This window comes from Callithrix jacchus, chromosome 1 (genome assembly GCF_049354715.1).
Source record: "Callithrix jacchus isolate 240 chromosome 1, calJac240_pri, whole genome shotgun sequence".
Lineage (NCBI taxonomy): Eukaryota > Metazoa > Chordata > Mammalia > Primates > Cebidae > Callithrix > Callithrix jacchus.
In genome coordinates, this window is record NC_133502.1 from 170302674 (window position 1) to 170328769 (window position 26096).

At 46.5% G+C, this 26096-nt stretch overlaps 1 protein-coding gene across 7 annotated transcripts in view; it reads right to left on the reverse strand.

The window, feature by feature from the left end:
• Positions 1–275: 275 nt before the first annotated feature.
• The window catches only part of TTLL11 (tubulin tyrosine ligase like 11), a 273689-nt gene continuing 247868 nt past the window's right edge, over positions 276–26096 (reverse strand). For 6 of the 7 annotated variants that reach the window (XM_078375581.1, XM_054236534.2, XM_035256455.3 and 3 more), the window contains one exon: positions 276–2967. In XM_078375581.1, coding sequence (XP_078231707.1) covers positions 2675–2967 — 293 coding nt within the window. In that variant the 3' untranslated portion in view covers positions 276–2674. Of the gene's footprint in view, positions 2983–26096 lie in introns of all 7 variants that reach the window. The other variant, XM_078375574.1, reaches the window with a different exon arrangement.

Sequence of the window (26096 nt, forward strand, 5' to 3'; positions counted from 1 at the left end):
TCAGCTATCACTCATTCTGATAATGGAGCAGCCTCGAAATGCTTTTGGTTGAACTGAAAAGGGGCCAATCTGTCACAAATGGCCTCTCAGAAAATCACCAGCGAGGCTCCGTGTCCTGGGGCTTATTTGGGGCCTTGTCGACAGAGGAGGGGCTACTCCCAGGATACAGGAGCCATGGTGGGGGGAGCAACCTGCCTCCAGATAATGGCAGGGGTGGGAGAGGCCCTTCCTCACCAGGAGAGCTGACGATTTTATATCACCCCAGACAAGGTGGCTGGAATTCAACCTCTTTATTTTATTTTTCAAAACATTCAGTGTGCTTGGCTGGTTTTGGACCCGAACATTGAACTCCATTTTGGCAAATGAATACCGTCTAAAGACCAACCTCAAGAAAGAGTGCCGAGTGAGAACTTTGTTAAGACTCTTGGTGGCTCCCACTTGATGACAAGTGTGCCCCGACTCATTTCCTCTGGCCTTTCTCTGGGAAATACATTTGTTCTGCCAAAGGGCATTGGGAGAGCCGCATGGGGGCTTCCAACGTTGTTTCTCACACTGGACCATTTAGGAGTCCTGACTGCCTTGTCGCATGCCACCAGACCATGACAAGCCCCAGGCAGCCCCGAGCGGGGTAGTCCTGCGGGGTCTCTACTTGGAGCTGAATTCATGCTCGCCTAGGGACAAGGAGCCGACAGACAGACCTGGACCAAGTCCTGACCACATGGCCTCCTGGGCCTTCCTTTCCTCATCTGAAAGGGGAGCAGTGGTACGGACCTGCCCTAGGACCTGGGGAACTGAGCCAATGACACCGCCACCGTGCCCCAAGTAGGGGGCACTCGACACACCTCAGCAGGCATATTCTGCCTGTGCCATCTTCCCACCTATCCCGCCTTCTGCTTGGGAAAATAAAGTCATTGCATAAGTCTGCTGACACTGAACAGCCCAGAGTGGGTTCTGCCGGGCTCGGGCCCACAGCCCCTCTAGGCTGGGGAAGAGCGGCAGCCTTTGGGCTCTGCTAGTGGCAGGGAAGGGGCACTGCACGGCAGCCACACCAGGGGACACCGGTTTTCCTCCTTGAGAGGGTAAGCTCCCGGCAGCAAGGAGCCCCAGACAAGGAGGAACACAGCAGCCCCTGCTCTCAAATCACTTGCCAACAACTGGAGACACCTTGGATTAAAAACCTTCTCTTTGGGTTTAAAAATACCTGGGGAAGGCGGATTCAAGTAACTTGTTTCCACAGATGCTTTTGAGTACCTGTTATGAACCAGGCTGTGGGCTAGGCCGTGAGTCAACTGCTCTTCTCAGTTTGAGGGAAGAGGACTTGGGTCAGGAGGCAGGACAGGATGTTGGCAGGGAGGAAAAAGCTACAGGGGCTTGTCTGGGATGCGCCTCTGCCTCCCACGCCCCTCTCCCTGGCCGTGCATACGAGCCTTTTCTGAGTCCTTCTGTGTACCAGGCACAGTACTAGTGCCTCAAAGACTTTCCTCCACCTCGCTTGGAGCCTGATGATTGACTCTTCCCAGGGCCCTCAGCATCCTTTAAAGGGACCCTCCAGGAAAGCGCCACATCAACCTCAAATCCAACCACACTCTGGAGAGCTTGGCTTTGCCAGGTCAGGTCTGCCTGTCTTCAATGGGACCTGCACCCTGACGTGACCAAGGCTGTTTCCAAAACACCACCTTCCGCTGCCTCTGAGGTGTTTCCTCTGAGAGGGGGGCTACCTGGGGATACAGATGGAGACAAGGAAAGGGTCTCATGGAAGAGAGAGCTTGAGCTTCCCTGTCCCTGGCACCAAGCCTAACATGCACTCCTCCTCTCGCTCTGGTTCTCATCCACGTCTGATTTCCTCTCCTTACTAAGGGCTCCCAACACAGTGCTGGGCATGCAGGGACACCTGGCAGTGCTTCTTGTGGACACACTGGCCACGTGACCAGCACCCTACCTATGCAGGGGTCCACTCTGACCATCTGATCAGGGAGGCTAAAGATGGGATTCCTGCTCTGGGATCACAGTCAAACAAAATCAAACAAAATGACCTCTGAGGCTCCTGCCAGCTCTGAGGCTCTAGGAGTCTTAGTTACTTCTTGATTAATTATTTCTTAATTAATAGCAAACCAAACATTGCAGCAACAGGCAAGCTAATGAACTAAATGAGGGTAATCTGTTCACTACACCCGTGTAGCACATGATTGGGATGGGAGATTCGCAGACGCCTACTTGATATTTCCACTTCCTTCTCATGGAGCGGGTGGCAGGAAATAAACACAATGTTCTCGGGCTTTTCCCTGTGGGCGTGCGGAGGTCCCGGCAGATCCCAGCACTCGGCTTCCTCTCCACGGCTCCAGGCCTTGGGATCGTTTGTGTCCCGTGCCCCAAACACAACAGATTTGCCCCAGTTGGTGCTTCCTGTGAGCCCAGAATAGAAGCTGCCATCTGTCACGTTTTAGATGTCATATGTCCACTGATGACTCGAAAACAGGGTGTATCACCAAGAGGTGCGGGGAGGAAGGCAGGTGAGAACCAGCCAACCTGGTGAAGTGCAGCTCAGCCACAAGCAGAGACGGTTCATGGGGGCGGGGCAGCCAGGCCCTTCGGCGGCCTGCAGGCAGAATGCCTGGGGCTCTCCAGTCCTGAAAGTCACCCTCATCTTCCATCTTCTGCGAAGACAGAGTGGCCCTCAGGAAAGGGTATGTCTGGGATGGGACAGCTTATTGGCGCAGCTGGTGCGGGGTTGGAGGTTGTCCCCAGCCAGCTGGGCTGAGGGGGAGGACTCCTGGGGAGTGCCACGGTGGGCGGGTCGGCCCCCAGAGGGGATGCCCCGGGCACACACCAGGCGCTTTTCATCCAGCAGGGACAGGTGGTACTCGCACAGGTCAATCAGCGAAGCCACCTGCTCATGAAGTGGCAGCATCTTGAACTTCCTCTGAGCCAGGAAAAAGAAGGCTTCTACGAAGGCCTGCAGACACATCCCTGTGAACAAACAGACTGAATGAGGGGTGCACATACTGCCCATGCTGCCCTGGAAAGGCCCATCTCTGGCCCCAAGGATGTCAGCGAGAAATGGCCCTGCTCCCCACCGTCATCTCCATTCCAGAAACTCCTATCAGAGCTAACTCACAGAATGTCCACCAGGCACTAACTAGGCATTTGACAGCCATGTACAGACCCAATTCCTCACACAGCCCTATGAAGTAAGTTCGATTAACTCCATTTTACAGATGAGGAAGTTGAGTCTCAGCAACATGGAGAGACCTGGGGAAAGTTATATGAGATTTAAACTTAGCTCAAAGCCTTGTAAAATATCCACAATGAAATGCCCCCATTAAAACCCAGCTTTTGGCCGAGCTCAGTGGCTCATAGCCGTAATCCCAGCACTTTGGGAGGCCAAGGTGGGTGGATCACTTGAGATCAGGATTTTGAGACCAGACTGGCCAAGATGGAGAAACCCCATATCTACTAAAAGTACAAAAATTAGCTGGGCGTGGTGACACATGCCTGTAGTCCCAGCTACTCAGGAAGCTGAGGCAAGAGAATCCCTTGAACCTGGGAGGCGGAGGTTGCAGTGAGCTGAGATCCTGCCACTGTACTCTAGTCTTGGTGACAGAGCAATACTCCAGCTCAAAATACACAAAAAAACCCAGCTTCTTAACTTGTTTAATCAGGGAACGAGGTTATGAATATATGAAGATAAACCCAGTTTGACAGCAAAGTTCCATCTCACGATAGTGATGCTGGTTACATGGGTGTATGCATTTGTCAAAACTCAAATTGTATCATAAGGCTCATGCATTTTGCTGTCTGCAAATTTTGTCTCAAAAAGTAAAATAAATCCAACCGTCTTTTCTCTGGCCCAAATTACATTCTGGAAAATATAAATAGTAATCCCTAAGACACTCCTGGAATGCTCTTCCCTGGTTTAGTCTTATAAGCATCTACCGATGTTTGGAACCTGAGCTCAGAATCACTCATTCAGTAAAACCTTCCTTCCTGATCCCCAGATTAGACCGGGCCCCTGATACAGGCTTCCTTCCCTTCTCTATGCAGCACCTGCTGCAGCTTGCTCTGTGTCTGTCTGTTTGTGTGGTCTCCATCCTCCTCTCTGGACTTCGTGCTTCCCATGCTGCACAGAGGTGCTCAGTATAGACAAATGAGTGACTGAATGAATGAATGCACTGATGCTAGGTACTTTACCGAGATTGCCACTAATTCTCACAATACCTTTATGAGGTCAATATTATTATGCCATATCTTATAGAATAAGAAACTGATTAGCTAGGGAATAATAAAGTACTTGCCAAAAAAAAAAGAAAAGAAACTTACGGCTGGGGTGGTGACTCACACCTGTAATCCCAGCACTTTGGGAGGCTGAGGCAGGCAGATCACAAGGTCAGGAGATAGAGACCATCCTAGCCAACATGGTGAAACCGTGTCTCTGCTAAAAATACAAAAATTAGCTGGGCATGGTGGCTCGTGCCTGTAATCTTAGCTACTCGAGAGGCTGAGGCAGGAGATTCACTTGAACCAGGGAGTTGGAGGTTGCAGTGAGCTGAGATTGCGCCACTGCTCTTCAGCCTGATGATAGAGTGAGACTCCTGGTCTCAAAAAAAAAAAAAAAAAAAAAGAAACTGATACTCAGAGAAGCAACTTCCCTAGGGTCACATAGTCAGGGAAGAGTGACCTAAAAAACTGATTCCCAAGTGTTTTAACTAAGTTGTTAAAAACTTAGTTAAGAATTTTAACTGCTTGAAAAGGTCTGAGTTTCCCCAATGTCCAAGTAAAACTGAACCCTGGGATCTAAACCTATAGGACTCCCTGGGCTCCTTGGGAAAGGTGACAGTAAGGCTGGACTGAATGCCATGTGGCATTTTAGATTAGGCTGGTGTTGACTCTGAAATCCACACCTTCCTGGTGATCATGCATTATTGTTACCTGCTTCTGGCACCCGCAGCAGAAGCCTGGTCTAGGGTTTATAGATCCCCGGTTACATACAGGTCCTGGGATCTGAGAGCTGTTTTTGCCTTGGGAACTTGAGCTGGGCAAAGAAGTTGTGTTTTGTCTCCCTCCTAGTCCATCAAAGCTCCTGGGCTGGGCTTCTCTTGACTCCGGACATCCTACGAGGCCCTGCTCTGTTTCATCCTGACATGAGGAGCTGATAAAAAGGGTTTTACACCAGGGTTACTTTTAATGTAAACAGAGGCCTGGGGTGGACCAAGACACAGGGATGTGGGAGCCTTGGTCTGACTCAAGAGACAGATGTTTTCTAATCACTAACTCTGGGCCAGGGCTCTCCTAGGGTGGGCTGTGCCTGTGCAAATATGTGCATCTGTGTCTGTGAGACGGTCGGGTGGGAGGGTCACACACAGAATGAGAAGATTAGGATCAAAAGCTAGAGAAACCCAGTCCCAGCCCCCTATTTTCCAACTGTGTGATCTAAACAGCGCCACTCAAAGTGTGGCTGGCTGACAGTGCCAAGCCCACGAACTGTGTGTCCCTGGTCCCTGACAAGATAAGGAGCAGGGGCCAGAATGTTAATCACGGCCCTCATCAATCACATTGTTTAGTTTTGTTGGCAGTAGTTAGTATAATAGCACGTATTCTTCTGTAAACCAAGCAGCGTGCTATATACATTCTGGCTCAGGCCTCTTGTCCAGGGCTGTGAGTCAGTGGGTTGCAACTTTGAGTAACTCTGCTCTGCACAGCCCTTCCCAGCTGTAATGCGCACTTCAGCCACCAGCTTGTCCAAATTCAAACCCTGGGCTGGGGCCAAAGACACCGAATTTCTAGCAAGCTTCCTCGTGGTGCTTATCCCACACTTTGAATGGCACTCACTGCCCCTCTTTACTTTACAAATATCAGTTCTGTTCATTCGGTTGAAGGTAGACTGTGATTAGAGCTATAATGCATAGAAAACATACAATGAGGACTGATTTGGAAAAAAAAAAGGCTGGCAACATTATCTAGAAAAAGATATTCTCAAAGGAGAAGTGGGATCTCACTGTGCTGGCTCGGCCTGCTTTCTGCTTGTCTGCATTTTGTGATTTTCTACAGTAAACACGTTTGCAACTTAAACATCTGCAGTGGGAAATTCAAGTGTGTGGAAAGAGATGACATAGGCGGAGATGCTTTTAATTATGGACCCCTTTCTACGATTTGAATTTGAAATCAGGTACTTGTATTACTCTGAAAAACATACAATGCAAACTTTGTACATATATTCTACTTAACTTTTTATCAAAATAGAATATATATTTATATTTCTATATATTTATAAATATATATTTATATTTTTATAAAATTTATATTTTATAATTTAATATAATTTTATATTTTTATAAAATTTATATTTTATAATTTAATATAAATATATATAAATATATACAAATACAAATATATATATTTATATATGTAACATATATTTATATATAATATATACATATATAATATATATTTACATGTATTTATATATTTTTTATATATATGCATACATATATATGGGTTACTGGTTGTATAAAACCATATATATAGGGTTTTACACCAGGGTTACATTTGGCAGGGCTGAGATTTGAACCCAAGCCTCATGCACTGCTGCTTCTGCACCTTATTCCCAGAAACCCTCTGGAGCATCCCTGCCAAGAGCATTTGAGGATGGAAATGGTAGAACCTGCAAGGAAACACGGAAGCCAATGCCTCGGAGGATCTGGGGGTTGGGGCTTCGGTAGAGGCTTGTGGGGAAGTGGACATTACAGTAAGGCCTTGCAGAATGGGGAGGGCTTTGAAGGGCAGAGATGTGCTGGGGGTGGTAGACTGGGCAGAGAGCAGGGACCTGCAGGGCAGGAAGGCGGGGTGGATGGCCCGGGAGCCTGCTGCAGAACAGGCTGGGGAAGAGGCCAAAGGGACTACACCCGGAAGCCATCGGTGGCCACTGCGGGGCTGGAGTCAATGCTGGATGAAGCCACCAGGACCCCCCTGCAGGTGCTGGGCAAGGCCCGTGTGATCCGAGTCCCATGGGTGTGGACCCGTAACAGCCTGATCACATTTTCTAGTCTGGTGATTTCTAACCATTTTTTTAAAAATAGTAATGAAGACTGTGAGGGATTCTTTTTTTCTTCTCTTGTTTTATTTCTCAACTGAAATCTTCTGAGGGAGTCCAGTATGGCAGACAGGTAAAGGACCTCTCTCCCCGCTCTATTTAATCCAGGTGAAGGGTGGCTCAGAGCCCTGCCACACAGTCCCTCATCCCTCAGGGGCCTTGGATCTTCATGAGCAGCACAGTCACCGTCACCCTGAGGCCCTCAAACCCCTGCCTAGCAACTGCATTTTGCTGAAGAGTGTTGGGGGTATCTGAGGCCCCCAGTCACACTCAGCAACTGACAGAAACAGGGCTCGACCCCAGCTCTGGGACCAGTGCCCAGGGCACCCTCAAACCACATCTCCCCTTCTGAAAAGAAAATGAACGCAGAATCAAACCAATCACTTCTCCAGCCATGGGCTGTCTCCACTGACAGACAGCCCTGCTGAATGTATCCCAGTGAGTGCTGGGACCAGGGGATGCCCCAAACTGCACGCCACAAGCACATGGGCCTCTGGTCCCCACAATGGCCCATTCTAATGGCCCTTTGAGTTTGACTAGACTTGGCTTTAATCCTCAATTCATCAAGGAGGCCCAGGAAATATTCACTGACCCAGGCCAAAATTCACTGAGCTTACCGTTTGAAGGTTTCAAGGGGATGGGGGTGGGAGGAGGAGTCAGTGCACTGAGATAATTCAAGTTACGCTGCAGGAGCAGGGCTGCTGAGTTCCTGCTGAGACTCCAGCTTGGGCTCTGGGTCATCCCCCACCGGCTGCAGTTTCCAGCCTTTCCAGAGCATCCACAATAGAACTGGGGCTTTCTCCTTCCTTATGTTTACTTACTGTATTGTAATGAGAATCTCAGCAGAAAGTGCAGTAGAACCTGTGCCTGGCCTTCCCTCCAGCACTTACATATTCTTGCAGACTGACCTTCCACCCTTATTCTTTGTCCAGAGGAAGATGTGTTGTCACTTAGTTGTGATAATACACATAGAATTTTTTTTTTTTTGAGATGGAGTTTTGCTCTGTTGCCCAGGCTGGAGTGCAATGGCACAATCTCGGCTCATCGCAACCTCTGCCTCCTGGGTTCAAGCGATTCTCCTGCCTCAGCCTCCTGAGTAGCTGGGATTACAGGCACACATCACCATACCCGGCTAATTTTTTGTATTTTTAGTGGAGATGGGGTTTCGCCTTCTTGGCCAGGCTGGTCTCAAACTTCTGACCCCAACTGATCTGCCCAACTTGGCCTCCAAAGTGCTGGGATTACAGGTCTGAGCCACTATGCTTAGCCACGCAGAACTTTATTTTGCTTAAAATTGTTAGCATTTTTGTATGTTGCTAAGCCGCCTTCGTAACCATTAATTTAATGGTTGTGTAAACGTCCATCAGATTTTTGCCTTCTGTGCCATTTCACCACCCTGTCCCTGTTGAACACAAAGACTATTTACATTTGTTTACTATTGCTGAGAACATTATGATCAACACTTGGTATTTCATTGTTTTTATTTATGATTTGTTTATTCTATATAATAAAACCCTTGGGAACTGAGTGGTTGTTTTTTTTTTAATAAATGTAAGGTTGGTTTGGTAATTAATTTAATGATAAAAAAATACATAAAACCTTACAGAAGCTGGGTGAGATGGCTTAACCCTATAATCCCAGCACATTGGGAGGCTGAGGCAGGAGGATCGCTTGAGCCCAGGAATATGAGGCTGAAGTGAACAATGATCACACTGCAGCACTCCCACCTAGGCCACAAACAAGACCCCTTTTTTTTTTTTTTGTATTTGGGCTCTGGGGTACATGTGCACATCTTGCATCCTGCAGGATTGTTGCATAGGTACATACATGCCATGGTGGTTTGCTGTCTCCATCCTCGCTTACCCCGTCGCCTACATCAGGCATTTCTCCCAGTGTTATCCCTCCCTATCCTCCACACTCCCTTACTGTCCCCCCTCCCCTCCCCTTCACTCTCCCACCTAGCCCTGTGAGTGTTGTTCCCTTCCCTGTGCCCAAGTGTTCTCATTGTTCATCACCCACCTATGAGTGAAAATATGCAGTGTTTGGTTTTCTTTTCTACTGTCAGTTTGCTGAGAATGATGGTTTCTAGATTCCTCCATGTCTCTATGAATGACACGAACTCATCATTTTTTTATGGCTGCATAGTATTCCATGGTTATATGTGCCACATCTTCTTTGTCCAGGCTATCATTGATGGGCATTTGGGTTGGCTCCAAGTCTTTGCTATCATAAACACCACCACAATGAACATATGTGTGCATGTGTCTTTATGATAGAACGATTTATAATCCTTTGGGTATATACCCAGTAATGGGATTGCTGGGTCAAATAGAATTTCTATTTCTAGATCCTTGAGGAATCGCCACACTGTCTTCCATAATGGGTGAACTAATTTACATTCCCACCAACAATGTAAAAGTGTTCCTTTTTCTCCACATCCTCTCCAGCATCTGTTGTCTCCAGATTTTTTAATGATCGCCTTTCTAACTGGTGTGAGATGGTATCTCAATGTGGTTTTGATTCGCATTTCTCTAATGAACAATGATGATGAGCATTTTTTCATATGTTTGTTGGCCGCATATTTGTCTTCTTTTGTAAAGTGTCTGTTCATATCCTTCACCCACTTTTGAATGGGTTTGTTTGTTTTTTTTTCTTGTAAATCTGCTTTAGTTCTTCGTAGATTCTGGATATTAGCCCTTTGATGGGTAGATTGCAAAAATTTTATCCCATTCTGTTAGTTGCTGATTCACTCTAATGATTGTTTCTTTTGCTGTATAGAAGCTTTGGTGTTTAATTAGATCCCATTTGTCTATTTTGGTTTTTGTTGCCAATGCTTTTGGTGTTTTAGTCATGAAGTCCTTGCCTGTGCCTATGTCCTGAATGGTGTTGCCTAGGTTTTCTTCTAGGGTTTTTATGGTGTTAGTTCTTATGTTTAAATCTTTAATCCATCTGGAGTTAATTTTAGTGTAAGGTGTCAGGAAGGGGTCCAGTTTCAGCTTCCTGCATACGGCTTGCCAGTTTTCCCAACACCATTTATTAAACAGGAAATCCTTTCCCCATTGCTTGTTTTTGTCTGGTTTGTCAAAGATCAGATGGTTGTAGATGTGTGGTATTGCCTCTGAGGCCTCTGTTCTATTCCATTGGTCTGTATCTCTGTTTTGGTACCAGTACCATGCCGTTTTGATTACTGTAGGCTTGTAGTATAGTTTGAAGTCAGGTAGCATGATGCCTCCAGCTTTATTCTTTTTGCTTAGGATTGTCTTGGCTATGCAGGCTCTCTTTTGGCTCCATATGAAGTTTAAAGTGCTTTTTTCCAGGTCTGTGAAGAAGGTCAATGGTAGCTTGATGGGGACAGCATTGAATCTATAAATTACTTTGGGCAGTATGGCCATTTTCACAATATTTATTCTTCTTAACCATGAGCATGGAATGTTTTCCCATCTGTGTCCTCTCTTATTTCCTTGATCAGTGGTTTGTAGGTCTCCTTGAAGAGATCTTTTACATCCTTTGTTAGTTGTATTCCTCAGTATTTTATTCTCTTTGTAGCAATTGTAAATGGGAGTTCGCTCATGATTTGGCTCTCTGTTAGTCTGTTATTGGTGTATAGGAATGCTTGTGATTTCTGCACATTGATTTTGTATCCCGAGACCTTGCTCAAGTTGCTTATCAGCTTAAGGAGGTTTTGGGCTGAGATGATAGGGTCTTCTAAATATACAATCATGTTGCCTGCAAATAGGGACAATTTGACTTCTTCTTTTCCTAATTGAATGCTCTTTATTTCTTTTTCTAGCCTAATTGCTCTGGCTAGAACTTCCAATACTATATTGAATAGGAGTGGTGAGAGAGAGCATCCTTGCCTAGTGCCAGTTTTTAAAAGGAATGCTTCTAGTTTTCACCCATTCAATATGATATTGGCTGTGGGTTTCTCATAAATAGCTTTTATTGTTTTGAAATACGTTCCACTGATACCTAGTTTATTGAGAGTTTTTCCCATAAAGGGTTGTTGAATGTTGTCGAAGGCCTTTATGTGGTTTTTGTCTTTGGTTCTGTTTATGTAATGATTACGTTTATAGATTTGCATATGTTGAACCAGCCTTGCATCCCCAGGATGAAGCCTACTTGATCGTGGTGGATAAGCTTTTTGATGTGCTGTTGGATTCAATTTCCCAGTATTTTCTTGAAGATTTTTGCATCAGTGTTCATCATGGCTATTGGCCTATAGTTTTCTTTTTTAGTTGTGTCTCTGCCGGATTTTGGTATCAGGATGATGTTGCTCTCATAGAAAAAGTTAGGGAGGATTCCCTCTATTTGTATTGTTTGGAATAGTTTCAACAGGAATAATACCAGCTCCTCTTTGTATGTCTGGTAGAATTCAGCTGTGAACCCATCTGGACCTGGGCTTTTTTTTTGGTTGGTAGGCTAGTAATTGCTGCCTCACTTCAGACTTTGCTATTCAGGGTTTTAACTTCTCTTGACTTAGTCTTGGGAGGGTGCAGGTGTCCAGGAATTTATCCATTTCTTTCAGATTTACTGGTTTATGTGCATAGTGTTGTTTGTAATAATCTGATGGTAGTTTGTATTTCCGAGGAATCAGTGGTGAGCTCCCCTTTATCATTTTTTATTGCATCTATCCGATTCTTCTCTCTTTTCTTTTTTATTTGTCTAGCTAGTGGTATATTTTGTTAATCTTTTCAAAAAACCAGCTCCTGGATTTATTGATTTTTTGAAGGGTTTTTTGTGTCTCTATCTCCTTCAGTTCTGCTCTGATCTTAGTTATTTCTTGTCTCCTGCTTGCTTTTGAGTTTTTTTGATCTTGCTCCTCTAGCTCTTTCAATTTTGATGATAGGGTGTCAATTTTATATCTTTCCTTGTTTCTCATGTGGGCATTTATTGCTATAAATTTCCCTCTAGACACTGCCTTAAATGTGTCCCATAGGATCTGGTACATTGTATCTTCATTCTCCTTGGTTTTGAAGAACATTTTTACTTCTGCCTTCATTTCATTGTTTATCCATTCCTCATTCAGGAGCAAGTTGTTCAATTTCCATGTGATTGTGCAGTTTTGAGTGCTTTTCTTAATCCTAAGTTCTAATTTGATTGTGCTGTGGTCTGAGAGACTGTTTGTTATGATTTCCATTCTTTTGCATTTAATGAGGGGTGATTTACTTCCAATTATGTGGTCAACTTTGGGGTAAGTGCAACGTGGTGCTGAGAAGAATGTGTATTCTGTGGATTTGGGGTGGAGTGTCCTGTAAATGTCTATTGGGTTTGATTGGTCCAAATCTGTGGTCAAGTCCTGGATATCTTTATTGACTTTCTGTCTCTTTAATCTGTCTGATATTGACAGTGGAGTGTTAAAGTATCCCACTATTATTGTGTGGGAGTCTAAGTCTCCTTGTAGGTCATTAAGAACTTGCTTTATGTATCTGGGTGCTCCTGCATTGGGTGCATATATATTTAGGATCGTTAGCTCTTCTTGTTGCATTGATCCTTTTATCATTATGTAATGCCTTTCTTTTTCTTTTTTGATCTTTATTGTTTTAAAGTCTGTTTTATCAGAGACTAGGATTGATACCCCTGCTTTATTTTTGCTCTCCATTTGCAAATCTTCTTCCATCCCTTTATTTTGAGTCTATGTGAGTCTTTGCATATGAGATGGGTCTCCTGAATACAGCACACTGATGGGTCTTGACTTTTTATCCAGTTTGCCAGTCTGTGTCTTTTGATTGGGGCATTTAGGCCATTCACATTCAACATTAATATTGTTACGTTTGAATTTGATCCTGCCATTTTGTTAGTTACTGGCTGGTTGTTTTGCCCATTAGTTGACGTGGCTTCCTCCTTGAGTTGTTGTTCTTTACCATTTGGTACATTTTTGCAGTGGCTGGTACTGGTTGTCCCATTCCCTGTTTAGTACTTCCTTCAGTAATTTTTGTAAGGCAGGTTTTGTAGCGATGAAATCTCTCAGCAATTGCTTATTCGTAAAGGATTTTATTTCTCCTTCACTTATGAAGCTTAGTTTGGCCAGATATGAAATTCTGGGTTGAAAGTTCTTTTCTTTAAGGATGTTGAATATTGGCCCCCACTCCCTTCTAGCTTGTAGGGTTTCTGCCAAGAGATCTGCTGTGAGATCTGTTTGGCTGCCCTTAGGATTTTTTCCTTCATTTCAACCCTGGTGAATCTGACAATTATGTGCCTTGGGGTTGCTCTTCTTGAGGAATATCTTCATGGTGGTCTCTGTATTTCCTGGATTTGAATGTTGGCCTGCCTTAAAGCCTCCGAGAATGATGGGATTATGTGAAAAGATCTAATCTACGCTTGATCATTGTACCTGAATGGGGCGGGGAGAATGTATCCAAGTTGGAAAACACTCCTCAAGATTTCTTCTTCTTCTTTTTTTTTTTTTTGGAGACAAAGTCTTGCTCTGTTGTTGCTCAGGCTGGAGTGCAGTGGCTTGATCTCAGTTCATTGCAACCTCTGCCTCCTGGATTCAAGCGATTCTCCTACCTCAGTCTCCCTAGTAGCTAGGATTACAGGCACCCATCACCATGCCCAGCTAATTTTTTCATATTTAAGTGAGAAGTTTAGTAGTAGAGTTTCACCACGTTGGCCAGGCTGGTCTCGAACTCCTGACCTCAAGCAATCCACCCACCTCAGCCTCCCAATGTGCTGCGATGACCCAGACAAGACCCTGACTTCTAAAAAATTTTTTTTAATTTAACATTTTTTAAAAAATAAAATCTCCTGGAGTACCCAAATGGACAAAGCACATGAACGGGCAATTCACATATATCAGCAAATAAGAGAGAAGACATCTGGCCCCATCCAAGCCACAGGGGCTACTGCTCACCAAGTAAACTAACAAAAGTATTAAATGCTGATAACTGGAGGTAGAAGTGAAATTGCTATAGACTTTTGAAAAGCACTTTGGTGGACGTTTTAGGAGCCATTCAAATGTTTATATTAGGGAGGTTGGAAAGGAGGAAAAAAATAAAAATTAAATTTTGTTTAATTGAACATAGTGATCACAATCCTAGGAATTTACCCTAATGAAATATCCCTTCCAAAGGAAAACAATGTAAACAATGGTATTCATTACAAACTTATTTATAGTACCATAGGGCATGGGGCATGGGGGAAGGCAGTGCTAGACTTTTAGGGTATTTTATATCTTCATCCTTTTCTGAATTTTCCAAACAAGATAATGTATGCTCGTTGTTGGTAATAAGTACACACACACACACACACACACACAATTTAAAAAATATCCCTGACCTAGCCTCCGAGGTCACTGGTTCTGGGAATCTGTCCTTGACCATTCCCAGGTGGAGTTAATCACCCTTCATGGTGCTTCCTCTTGTTTTTCATCATATATTAGGATAAATCCATGGGTACACGCTGTCTCTCTAATGAGACTCTGCTCCTGCAGGTGCGGATCCTGTCCCTACATTCCCAGAGCCCAGCATAGCCTGGCATACAGTAAGCATCAATATAGATGCATTTAACCCACTGAATAGACTGTGAACCTTGTAACAATCTTGTGATGCAAGTGTTATTGTGCCCCCTTTACAGCTGAAGACACTGAGGTAAGTCAAGGGGTGAAGAAAAAAAGAGACCCATGGAAACTCTTCTCTTAGAAGATATGCAGACTTATGAATGCAATGATCCAGACCAGAGGCTCTCAAACTTTTGAATCCCCTAGAGGGCTTGTTAAAATACAGATGGAGGGTCCAACCCCACAGCATCTGATTCAGAGAGCTGAGGTAGGGCCTGGGAGTTTGCATTTCTCACAAGATCCCAGCTGATAATGAGCCCTGCCCCTTCCCCTCCCTGCTCTCCACTGCAGTCCAGTCAGTATAAACTTCACTCTGAAGCCCATCTGCAAAGAGGGGCTTATTTGCAAAAGGACCTGCCCCCAAACTGAGAGAAGCTTGACTTTGGGCTAAAAATGTCTACATTTTAAAGACACTCTGATTGAGAGCAAACCCAACCAGTTATTTTTAAAAGACTAATGATGGAGCTGAAAAGCCATGGAATTGTTCCAACTATGCATTAAGTTCTCTCTTCGTTTCTGAGAAACTGCACAGCCTCAGATTCTTCCAGCATCACTGCTTGCCAACTAAGTGGGAGAGAACTTCTCCAAGCCATCTCCTAGGCCCTGCCCTTCCCTGTCTGGGCTGTGTTACAGGAGACCCAGAATGTTCCAGGACGCTAGGCCATAGGGGCCCTTGTAGACCATGGCAGGACTTTGGATTTCAAAATGAAGAAGATGGGAGGCCACTGGAGAGTCCTGAAGTGACATGTCACTGTGGAAGCTGTGTTAAAACCCAGTGGTAGGAGCACAGGTGAGAACAAAGAGATCCATTCATGGGCTACTGCAGCAGTCCACATAAGAGCTGATGGGGTGGCTGGGACCAGCATGATACTGCTGGAGGTGGTGAGGGATGATTAGATCCTGCATATATGGTCTGAAGGGAGTGCCAGTGCCATCCGAGATTTGCCCATGGTTGGATGTGGGTGTGAGGGCAAGCCAGGAATCTTATGCAGGAGGGCCTCTGACACCAGGCTGAGAAGACTGGCCTTCCCCCAAGGTTAATGGCTTTCAAACATTTTTATACATAACATAATCTGGGGACCTTGACAAAAATGCAGGTTCCTGTTCCCTCTCCCTGGGGATTCTGCCTGTTGGCAGTGAGGCCCCAGAAACTACATTTGTAATAGCAGCATTGGGTCTTCTGCCCCAGTGAGTGATCAGGAAACAGAATGAACATGCCAACATGGCCAGCTCTTGAAGGGCTCTGTAGGAGGCAGTGGAATGAAGAAGTTAAAAGAATGGTTTTTGAGAAACTTAGTACTGGGCTGGCCCTGCTGCGGATGATCAAGAGCCTTTGCAGACACAGAACGAGCTTTGTCCTCTGAAATACCACTGCTCACTCTCTGCTCCTGGTCTTAGTCTGCTCGGGCTGCAAAATCCCATAGCCTGGGAGGCTTAAACAACAGAAATTTACTTTCACAGTCCTGGAGGCTGGAAGTCTGAGAACGGGGTGGTGGGGGGGCCCTGCATGGTTGTGTTCTGGTGAGGGCTCTCTTCAGGATTTGCAGACGGTCGCCTTCTTGCCATGTCCTCACATGGCAAAGAGGTAGACTGGGCTCTCTGGTGTCTCTTCTTATTAGGACGCTAATCCTATTCAAGAAGGGACCCACCCTTATGACCTCATTTAACCTTAATTACTTCCTTAGAAGCCCCATCTCCAAATACAGCCACATGGGGGGCAGTTAGGGTTTCAACATATAAAGTTGGTGGGAGACACAATCGGTTCATAGCACCCCCAAACACTCAGTTCCACTGAGGTGCACCTAGCTCTTGGGGACACTCTCCTACTACTACTCAAGTCTCTGAATTTACTTGAGCCATTTAGAAAAAAATATAACCTGCTCCTTCAGCAGCACTCAGAAAACCCCTCACAGCTTGGATTGAGAGTTGAAAGGAACTCTGACAACATTGTCTTAATGTCCTGTTATGGTAGAAGTAATGAAAGTAAACAGTAATCATTCATATTTATTAGCCCTCATTATGTGGAAGGCCCTGGGCTATGGGGTGCCTTCGAATTATTTAATTTAATCAGACAAAAACCTTATAAAGTAGGTATTATTGACAATCCATTCTACATTCAAGACTTGTCAGAGTCATTTGGCTGGTGGGTGGCAGACCCCAGCCACCTTGCTCTTAACTCTCTTACTCCACTGCTGCTTCGAGAGTTTTCCAAGATTTGGCCAGGTGTGGTGGCTCATGTCTGTAATCCCAGCACTTTGAGAGGCTGAGGCGGGGGGATCACCTGAAGTCAGGAGTTGGAGACATGGTAAAACCCCAGCTCTACTAGAAATACAAAAATTAGCCAGGCATGGTGGTGCGCACCTGAAGTTCCAGATACTCAGGAGGCTGAGGCAAGAGACTCACTTGAACCCAGGAGGCAGAGGTTGTAGTGAGCCGAGATCGCACCATTGCACTCCAGCCTGTGCTACAGAGTGAGACTCCATCTCAAAAATAAAAATAAAGTGGGGGGAATGGGGTGAGTTTTTAAAGACTTGGCCAGGTGTGAATTCCAGTAATTTAGAACAGAAACAATACCAGCCTTGCAGTGAATGAGGGATGGAGCCTCATCTACCTCTGCTGGATGTCAACAAGAAGATGCAGCTGGATTCCCTGGTCTTTGCAGACAGACTCTCCCTACCTGCCCCGCACGCCACAAGGTACGCTGCTGAGAATTTTTCTAAACCTCATTTGGGTTGTAGTCTTCATTCCAGTTGTAGTCAGCCACACGTCTCTCACCTGAGACTGCCACTAGGATATTGAGACGCGGCCCCTGACAGATGGTGGCCTCATTCTGGCAATCGGCTGGGTAAGGATGGCCCACCAGCTCCTTCTAGACCAAAGCCCCCTGCTCTCCACTCCCGGGAAGCCATCCTTGCACTCAGGGCTTTATGAAAACATTGGGAGCTGCTCACCAATAATCTCATCGTGTATTCCCCGGTGTAAGGATGGGAACAAGAATAATATCTTACGTCTGCACAGCACTTTCCAGTTTACATAGAATATTCATTATTCTCATCTACTTCTCAGAGTAATAATGGGAAGAGGATATGTTTACATGTATTCTTCATTTTCAGTGGAGGAACACAGGCCTAAAGAGGCTAAGTAGCTTGTCAAGGTCATCATCCAGGTGGACAAGGCAGCACTGAAACCCACGCCTAGCTGACTTTCGAGTCCACGCTCGTTTTTCTACATTACGCTTTCTTAACATCTGACATTTATGTGTTATTTTACAGTTTACAGAGCACATTTGAATATATGATATAATTAAATACAAATCATCGCCGACAGCCAGGGATATTATCCCGGACTGAATATGAGGTATTTTCTTCCTCTCAGAAGTACCTGAACTTCCTTGCTAGTAATTCAGTTTCCAGGGATTGGTGTGTTTGAACAGCCACTTGCCAAGTCCTTCTTTCTCTCCAACCTTTAAATCTCTTTCTTATTACTCACCTGGAATAGAGGTTTCTGTCTCATCATGCAATTCTAAACGTATAAGTATACAAGTTTGCTGTTTGGAATCATTGGTAGGAAATAAAGCTGAATGATCTTGACTAGAATTAGCTTAGTGCTTCCTATCTGTGCAGTGAAACGGCCCCCAGAGGAGCTATCTGTGAAGGCTGCACAAACTCCAAGGCGGTTCATCACAGGAATCTCAGCCTTCTCTCCATTCTTGCAGCCTGGCTCCCTGTCTGCTGCTGCATGGTTCCCCCATACTTGACCATAGTCTCTCTAAGCCTGGGGCTGGGGCCTTGAAGGACTCCACACGTGGCTGATCAAACCTGGGCATCTCTCAGTGAGATGGCATTTGGCTCCATGCACAGGGACTGGGACTCAGATGAGCTGGTTGGGGTCCCAGCTCTGCCTTTTACTGGCTGTCAAAGCATTTCACTTTTCTGGGTCTCAGTTTCTGCAACTGTAAAGTAGGGATAGTAATAACTGCCCTGAGTGGTTTTTTTTCCCCCCACAAGGTACCACACAGAAAAAGCAGTACAGTGCTTAAAAAATAGCGGCACGAGTGCTTCCCGTCATATCTTCCACTTGGAAGTCTGCCCCCTCACCTCACCAGCCTAGAGGGCTATCACAATATTGCTTTCATTTTCTCTTATTGAAGTTGGCCAATTTCTTGTCACCCCGCTGGACTGAGTTTCATGAGGCCAGGAATCTGAGTTAAGGGGCCTGGCATCTCCATGGTCTCTGCCCCAATACACTGCATGGCTTTGAGCTGGTCACTTTCCCTCAGTGGGCCTCACTTTTTTCCCCTCTGTAAAGTAAGGGGCTGGATGAGGTGATCTCTGAGGATTCCACAAGTATTGGAAGTGATGGTGACTTCTGAATATTTTAAGAAGTGAAACGTCCATGTTTATTGAGGACGTTCTGCCCACCGGGATTCCCACTGGGCATTATCATGTCCAGCTGCCACCCTAAGAGGCTGAAATGCCAATACTCACATTGTGCAGAGGAAGTGCTGAGCTCAGGCACCTGCACCAACTAAGTTCTCTACCAGTTCGTCCCCAACCCAGATGGAAATCTCAAGGCCCATAGTTTAAAGGAAGAAGGAAGAAAGCCTTACTCCTGCCACCGCCCACCTTATCAGCTTGGGAACAGACACTGCACACATGCAGTCATTGTCTGAAGCATTACAGCAACAAAAGTCACTATCACCTTTGTCCTTGGCTGGATGGAGAAATTAATAAGTGTCAGGACTGAACCATAAATAGATCTTGCAGAAAAATCATTACCCCCAGAAGACTGCAGCACCCAAATAACAAACATAATCAAAGGAGAAAGCAACTATTCCATCATTTCATTAATCACCGGTCATACTGCTGGCCAGGGCAGAGTGGCCCAGAGGTCTCAGTCCAGTCCCATCCAACGTCACCCCTGATTCCACCACGACATGAACTAAGTTCCTGAGTCACCATCTGGGAAGACAGGGCCACCGTTCTGGTCACTGCTTCCTGCAACTGCTTCATGCTATTGCAGACATTTCTCAAGAGATTAATGGCTCCTATAGAACCTTCTGAGGCTCAGCACTCATTCCTTAGCAAGTGGTCAAAATCTCCGGCTTAAAAAGGATTTCAGAGATAACACAATCCAGGCCCTTGCAGGGTAACCAAGACACCTGTAATGATAAGCGGAATTACTAAGAGCAACCTGTATACAAGAGGTGCTTAATAGCTGTCAGGCACTGTGGTGAGCACTTTACGGGCAGCTCTCTTTAATCCTCAGAACAAAATCTGGGTGGTAGATGCTTTTATGGCCGCTGCTTTCCTGTGGTTGTTTGCCTTTGTTTAGTGACATGGCAAAGCTGTGTAAGTGTCTCGGGTTCTGTGTGTTAGTTGGGTGTGAGCAGACCCAGCCATTACTCAGAGTCCCCCAGGCTGGGGCTGAGAGTGGGGAAAACTGGGGCAGATAAAGCGTGATTTCTGGTCCTGTCTCTGTGGCTTTCTGCAGTTTGCCCTGTGAGATTCTGAAGGGCATGGGTGGTCCTTCCTAACATTGCTAACAATGGCCATCCAGTCCCCACTTGGTTGCTTCCAGCGATGGGGAGCTCATCACTGCCCCAGGAGGTCCCTTCTCACTACCATGTGCTCTCTGCTCTCTGCCTGGGGGCTGAAATGTGCAAAACCTCCCTTACATCTCACTTTAACACAGAGCAAACCAACCTCTTCTTCCACCACCACAACTTTTCTCTACGAGGATTTGAGGATTCAGAAGGCAGCAACCATGGCCACTCAGTTCCACTAGCCCTGGCTGACCCCATCGTGTGGATTCAGAGATGAGCAAGCCTCCTCTGATGCAGGGCAGGGAGAAGCAGGGAGAGGGTAGGATGACCCAGCGTGAAATGGGGGTGTTAGAACACAAAGGAAGAAGCAAGTCATTGCCTGGGAGAGGCAGGAAAGGCTACGGAGAGCGTGTGGTGCACATGGTGAGAAAATTCAGACAGAGACAATGCACAGATAGTGGAAAGTCAGGGTCCTGTTTCCCTCCTCTGCCCTGCAACCTCTGATTCCTGTGCACCGGAAGTGAATGCTGTTTGCAATTTCTGGCATGTATGCATAAAAATGAAATATATGCATTGCCGTATGCATCAGTATCCATATCATATAATTTTGCATATGAATAGGATCCCATTATATGTACTGCACTGCACTTACACAGTTTTAACCATGTCTTGACACTTCTCCATATCAGCATATCTAGATCTACCCCGTTGTTTATAGACTGTATAGGATTCCATAGTATAGATGTACCACGAGGTTTTAAAATCCTTCCCCTACTAGTGGATACTTAGGATGTTTTTCTTCTCTTTGCTTCTTTTTTTCTTTTTGATATTGCAAATAACACTGCAATGAACATCTTTGTGTATATAGCAGTACATACTTAAATGAGAGATCACTTCTTTCTAATGGAACATATGGATCAAGTAGTACGTATTATCTGTACTAGTACGTTTTGATAGCTCTTGCCAAATTATCTTGGAGTTGGGATCTTCAAGGATCAGCACTGGGGAGGAAGATCTTTCTGAGGAGAGGAGCCAGTAGTACAAAATCTTGGTGCTATGAAAGGGCTTTTTGGGGCCAGACACCATGGCTCATGCCTGTAATCCCAGCACTTTCGGAGGTCAGGAGGTCGAAACCAGCCAGACCAACATGGTGAAACCCCATCTCTACTAAAAATACAAAAATTAGCTGGGGGTGGTGGCGTGTGCCTGTAGTCCCAGCTACTTGGGAGGCTGAGGCAGAAGAATTGCTTGAACCCAGGAGGCAGAGGTTGCTCCAGCCTGGGTGACAGAGTGAGACTCTGTCTCCAAAAAAAAAAAAAAAAAGAAAGAAAGGGCTTTTTTTAGGGTGCTGGGGAACACAGCTGGTGCTGTGGGTGTCCTGGCAGGTGGGTTTTGGGGTGGTGGGGGTGAGGGATGAGGGGAGGAAAGGGAGTTTGTCTAGAGTCGGTCCTGATAATGCTGCCAGCTTGTCAGTTTCTCCCCTGCACCTTAATGCCACCATCTGCCATCAAACACCCCTGAGATCTTGTGTCGCTGAAAAGCCTGCCTGACACCACATCTCTCCTGTCATTATCCTCTCTATCTCCTCACTTCTCAGCCAGTCTGCCCGTGTCCCTCTTGGAATGGTACTGTCTGCACAGCCTCCCTTCCAGCTTGAGAGAGGACATCCACCCCGTCTATCCTCCTTAAAGGGCCCTTGACAAATGCCTGGGTACCTTCCACTCCCATCTCAGTTCTGAGCTCCTCTCGGCTGTCTCTCCATAGCATGTGACCATGTGGAAGCCTCCCTCCTGGAGACACGATCTTCCCATGTCCGTTTTTTGTCGCTCTCCTGCCTCTCACTCCCTCTCTCTTGCTGGCTTCCGTCTGCTTTTCCTTGCTGTGGGCCCCACAGGGCTCTCTCTCTCTCTCCCTCTTTTCCTGTCATTCATTCCCCAGGTTGAAATATCTTCAATAAATCCATGCCTCCAAATCATTATCTCCAGGCCAGCCTGCTTTTTTGCCACTGGGATATTGCATTAGCCTGTTAAAAAAATGAATCCCTTGGTCTTCTCTTCCCAATTCTATTTTTCCTTGAGTCTAGCCCATTTTAGTAAATGGTCTCTCTACCCACCTAGTTGTTCAAACCAGAAGGCTGAGGTCATTTCTGAGACTTCTCTCACCTCCTCTCAACACCTCCACATCCTTAGGACCATAAACCTCTGCTCTCCTGCCCTGACTCACCTCAGCAGCTGTTGCCCCTGAAGCCCCACAGCCTCCTTGCTGGTCTCCCTGATTCCACCACTGCCCCTTCCAGAATGACCTTTTAGAAACACGAATCAAACCACACACTCCCCTGCTTTGAACTCTTTAACATTTCTTGCCTTGTCCACCTACCTCTCTTGCCCTGCTCTGTGGGATCAATGCCCACCTCTCCAGCTGCCTCTGGAGCCCATGCCCCTGTTCCCGTCACCCTGCGGCCCTTCATTTCCCAGAACCCGCTCCACATGATTCCACCTTGGGACTGGTCCCTGGCCTCTGCCTGGAACACCCTGGGTCCGACCTGGCAAAACTTCCATCTCAGCTCAAACGTTACCTTCACTGACACATCTCTCTGATCCACCTCTTAATATAAACGAGGTCCTCTCTGTCCTCCTCATTAAAACTTATTTCACAGACCTCATCACAATGTCCAATTACATGCATATTTCTGCGTTTTCGTGTTTAATGTCTGCCTCTGCTACCAGATTTCAGCAGCGCCAGGGCTTGGGTGTTCTGTTCGTCCTTGCACATCCCCATCACCCGCAGTTCCCGGCGTGTGGGGGCTGCTCAGTGAACATTAGTTGATCCACTTAGGGTAGAAAATCCCAGGCTTGATATCACACATGCCTAAGTTCAAATCCAGGGTTGGCCTCTTACACATTGTGGGATGACCTTGGCTTACTCCCTGCCCAGTTGGGAGCCTCAGTCTTTCTACCCTGCTAGGCTCTGGGGAGCTCAATGATAGAAAACAGACATAAAGGGCAGGGCCTGTGTCTGGCACATGGAAGACACGCTGTAAAGGTAGACTTCTTTCTTGATTGTCTTTAAGTCATGAGAAGGCCAAGCCTGGCAGAATAGAGAGTTCCCTTGGAGGGCCACGGCTCAGATTCCCATTCCATCCAAAGATGGGCAAATTGGAAGTTGGGCCCCGCTAACTTAGCCACCAACAGCAACTCTCCTCTCCATCCTCCTGGCTGTCCAACAGTTAACTGACCGGGTCTTCTGGAATCTCCAGAAGACCCCTGCCTCAGCCTTGGGTGGGGCAGAGCGGTGGCCACTCACCAAGCGGACCGAGCCCTGTCCTCAAGGTGAGAGCCTTCTGAAGAGCTCTTCAAAGCTGGCCTGCCGTTTGGAGTGGTGACAGAAGGCAGATCAGTGTCAAAAATAAGACAGAGCAGGGGGTTTCAACTTGACTCACATTAAGAATGTCACATTAGAGCACAAATGAAAGGGAAGAGAAATGCTCTTTTATGCGGGAGTTTATTTTTGTCACTTTGTCAGAGAGAAATTGCAGCCTGGAGGGCACTGGAGCTGTACCGAATCACCCAAAACATTAACATGCAAATTGCCTTCTTTAGAGAAGGTAATTTTATTAGTGCACGAAAATGTTTCTTTCACTGTATTCATGCCTAGGAGTGGTGCTAAGGGCTGGTTAGGACAACCGCAAATGGAGAATTAGGGAGGGTCCCAAACTCAGTTAGGTCTAGAACTCATTACCTACCCAGCTTGGGACCACTACATGTCCTCGGATGCGTGGAACAAGGCACGCTGCAATGTGCACAGGCTCGAAAGGGCAAGTGACTTGTTCAAGATCATACAGCTTCTTCTTTTTTTTTTTTTTTTTTTTCCTTTTCTTTTTATTTTTTTGAGACAGGGGCTCACTTTGTCACTCAGGCTGGAGGGAGTACAGTGGTGTGATCTTGGCTCACTGCAACCTCTACCTACCAGGTTCAAGTGATTCTCCCACCTCAGCCTCCCGGGTAGCTGGGATTACAGGCAACTGCCACCACGCATGGCTAATTTTTGTATTTTTAGTAGAGATGGGGTTTTACCATGTTGCCCAGGTTGGTGGCCTCGAACTCCCGACTTTAAGTGATCTGCCTGCCTCAGCCTTCCAAAGTGCTGGGATTATAGGCATGGGCCACCATGCCCAACCCATCATATACTTTCAATGAGGAGGCAGAGCTGAGGCCACACAGCCTGTGTCCGAATACCAGGTGACCAGTGGCAAACCATGAGGTCCTGGAAGTAGTTGCTGTGAGAGCAAGGAGCCTAGTGAGACCCCATCTACCTATTCGTTCACTCATGTGCTTGTTTATTCAATAAGCTTCCCCTGTGCTACGTGCTGGGACCCTAACATGAATCAGGCATGAGGCACCTGGCATCCACTGGGGGCAGGTGGAGAGGGGATACAGACACTTGCAAATACTTCTGATCCAGTGAGTTATGACGGCCAGAGAGATGTGCCTGGAATCAACAGATCATAGAAGAGAGCACGGTTGTGTGGCAGGGAGGGCAGGGAGAAGGGTCTGGAAGCTTCACAAACTAGCGTCTCCCCCGTGGGCCTTGTGCAGGCAATCAAGGCAGGGAGGGAGGTTACAGGAAGGAGACACTATGAGCAGAGGCCCCACGATGGAAGCACGCTGGCTGGCCCCAAGCAGCACAGGACGTGTGGGCGAAGAGCGCGGCAGGAATGGGGGCCATGGTTGTGGAGGGTGGAGATGAGGCTGGTAAGACTGATCTCAAAGGCTAAAGAGCTCAGAGGTACCTGTATCCTGCAGGTAGCAGGCAAACCCTCCAGGACCATTCAGCACAGAACCTTGAGATTTTAGAAGGGAGGGGCTTCCCCAGGCCCTGTGTTGCCAAAATGACAGAAGGTTCTCTGAGGCTGCGCTTATGTAAGGCTTCCTCCTCCCTTCGCAGATGTGATCAGTGGGGAAGTGTGGGCAGAGACTCCCACCTGCTACCAAGAAGAACGCGCTCAGTCATGTAAGGTCTTGTGGAACAGATGAGGTGAGCTCCCTTTTTCTAGAGGCTGCTTGGGGCCTCCTGGGTCAAGGACACATCTTTGCCCTGAGTCTGGTGGCAGATGCATGGTGTGGCTGTGGTGGGGTATGAAGACCTGTGACAGTAGCCCCAGGAAGCCAAAGGGGAGAAGTGGCTACTATTAACATTGGACCAGCCCTTCTTTGTTGTGGGGGTCTGTCCTGTGCATTTCAGACTGTCTAGCAGCAGCCCTGCACTGCTAGATGCCAGTATAGCAACTCCCTTCTCCCAGTAGGACAACGAAAAATGTCTCTAATCGTGGCCAAATATCCCCTCGGGGACAAAATTGCCCCCAGTTGAGAACCACTGGTCTCTCTAGACCTCAGGGAAGATACAGATGCCTGGCCACTGGAAATCCCCCAGTTCTTCCAGTGAGATGCAGGCACCCCGAGAGCACACGCCTGCCTTCTCCAGCTTCCCAGGGGGCAAAGGACAGGGCAGTTTTCATCACATACTTGTGGACTATCTCAAGAAGAAAGGTGTCTAACTTAATCCTAAAAAGATCTGGTAAAAGAGCAGGCTGGGATGTAGAAATCTAATGGACAGTAGGTGCTTCTCCCAATACTTTGCTAGGGCCTCAGAGTCCCTCATTGTAAAACAAGAAGGTTGCAAGAGATGATCTTTAAGATTCCTTCTCCCTTTTCTTTCCTTTTCTTTTCTTTTCTTTTTTTAAGACACATGATTTCTCTCTGTCACCCAGGCTGGAGGACTGGAGTGCAGTGATGTAATCATAGCTCATTGCAGCTTTGAGCTCCTGGACTCAAGCAATCCTCCTGCCCCAGCATCCTGAGTAGCTGGTCTTACAGGCGCATGCCACCATGCCTGGCTACTTTTTTGTAACT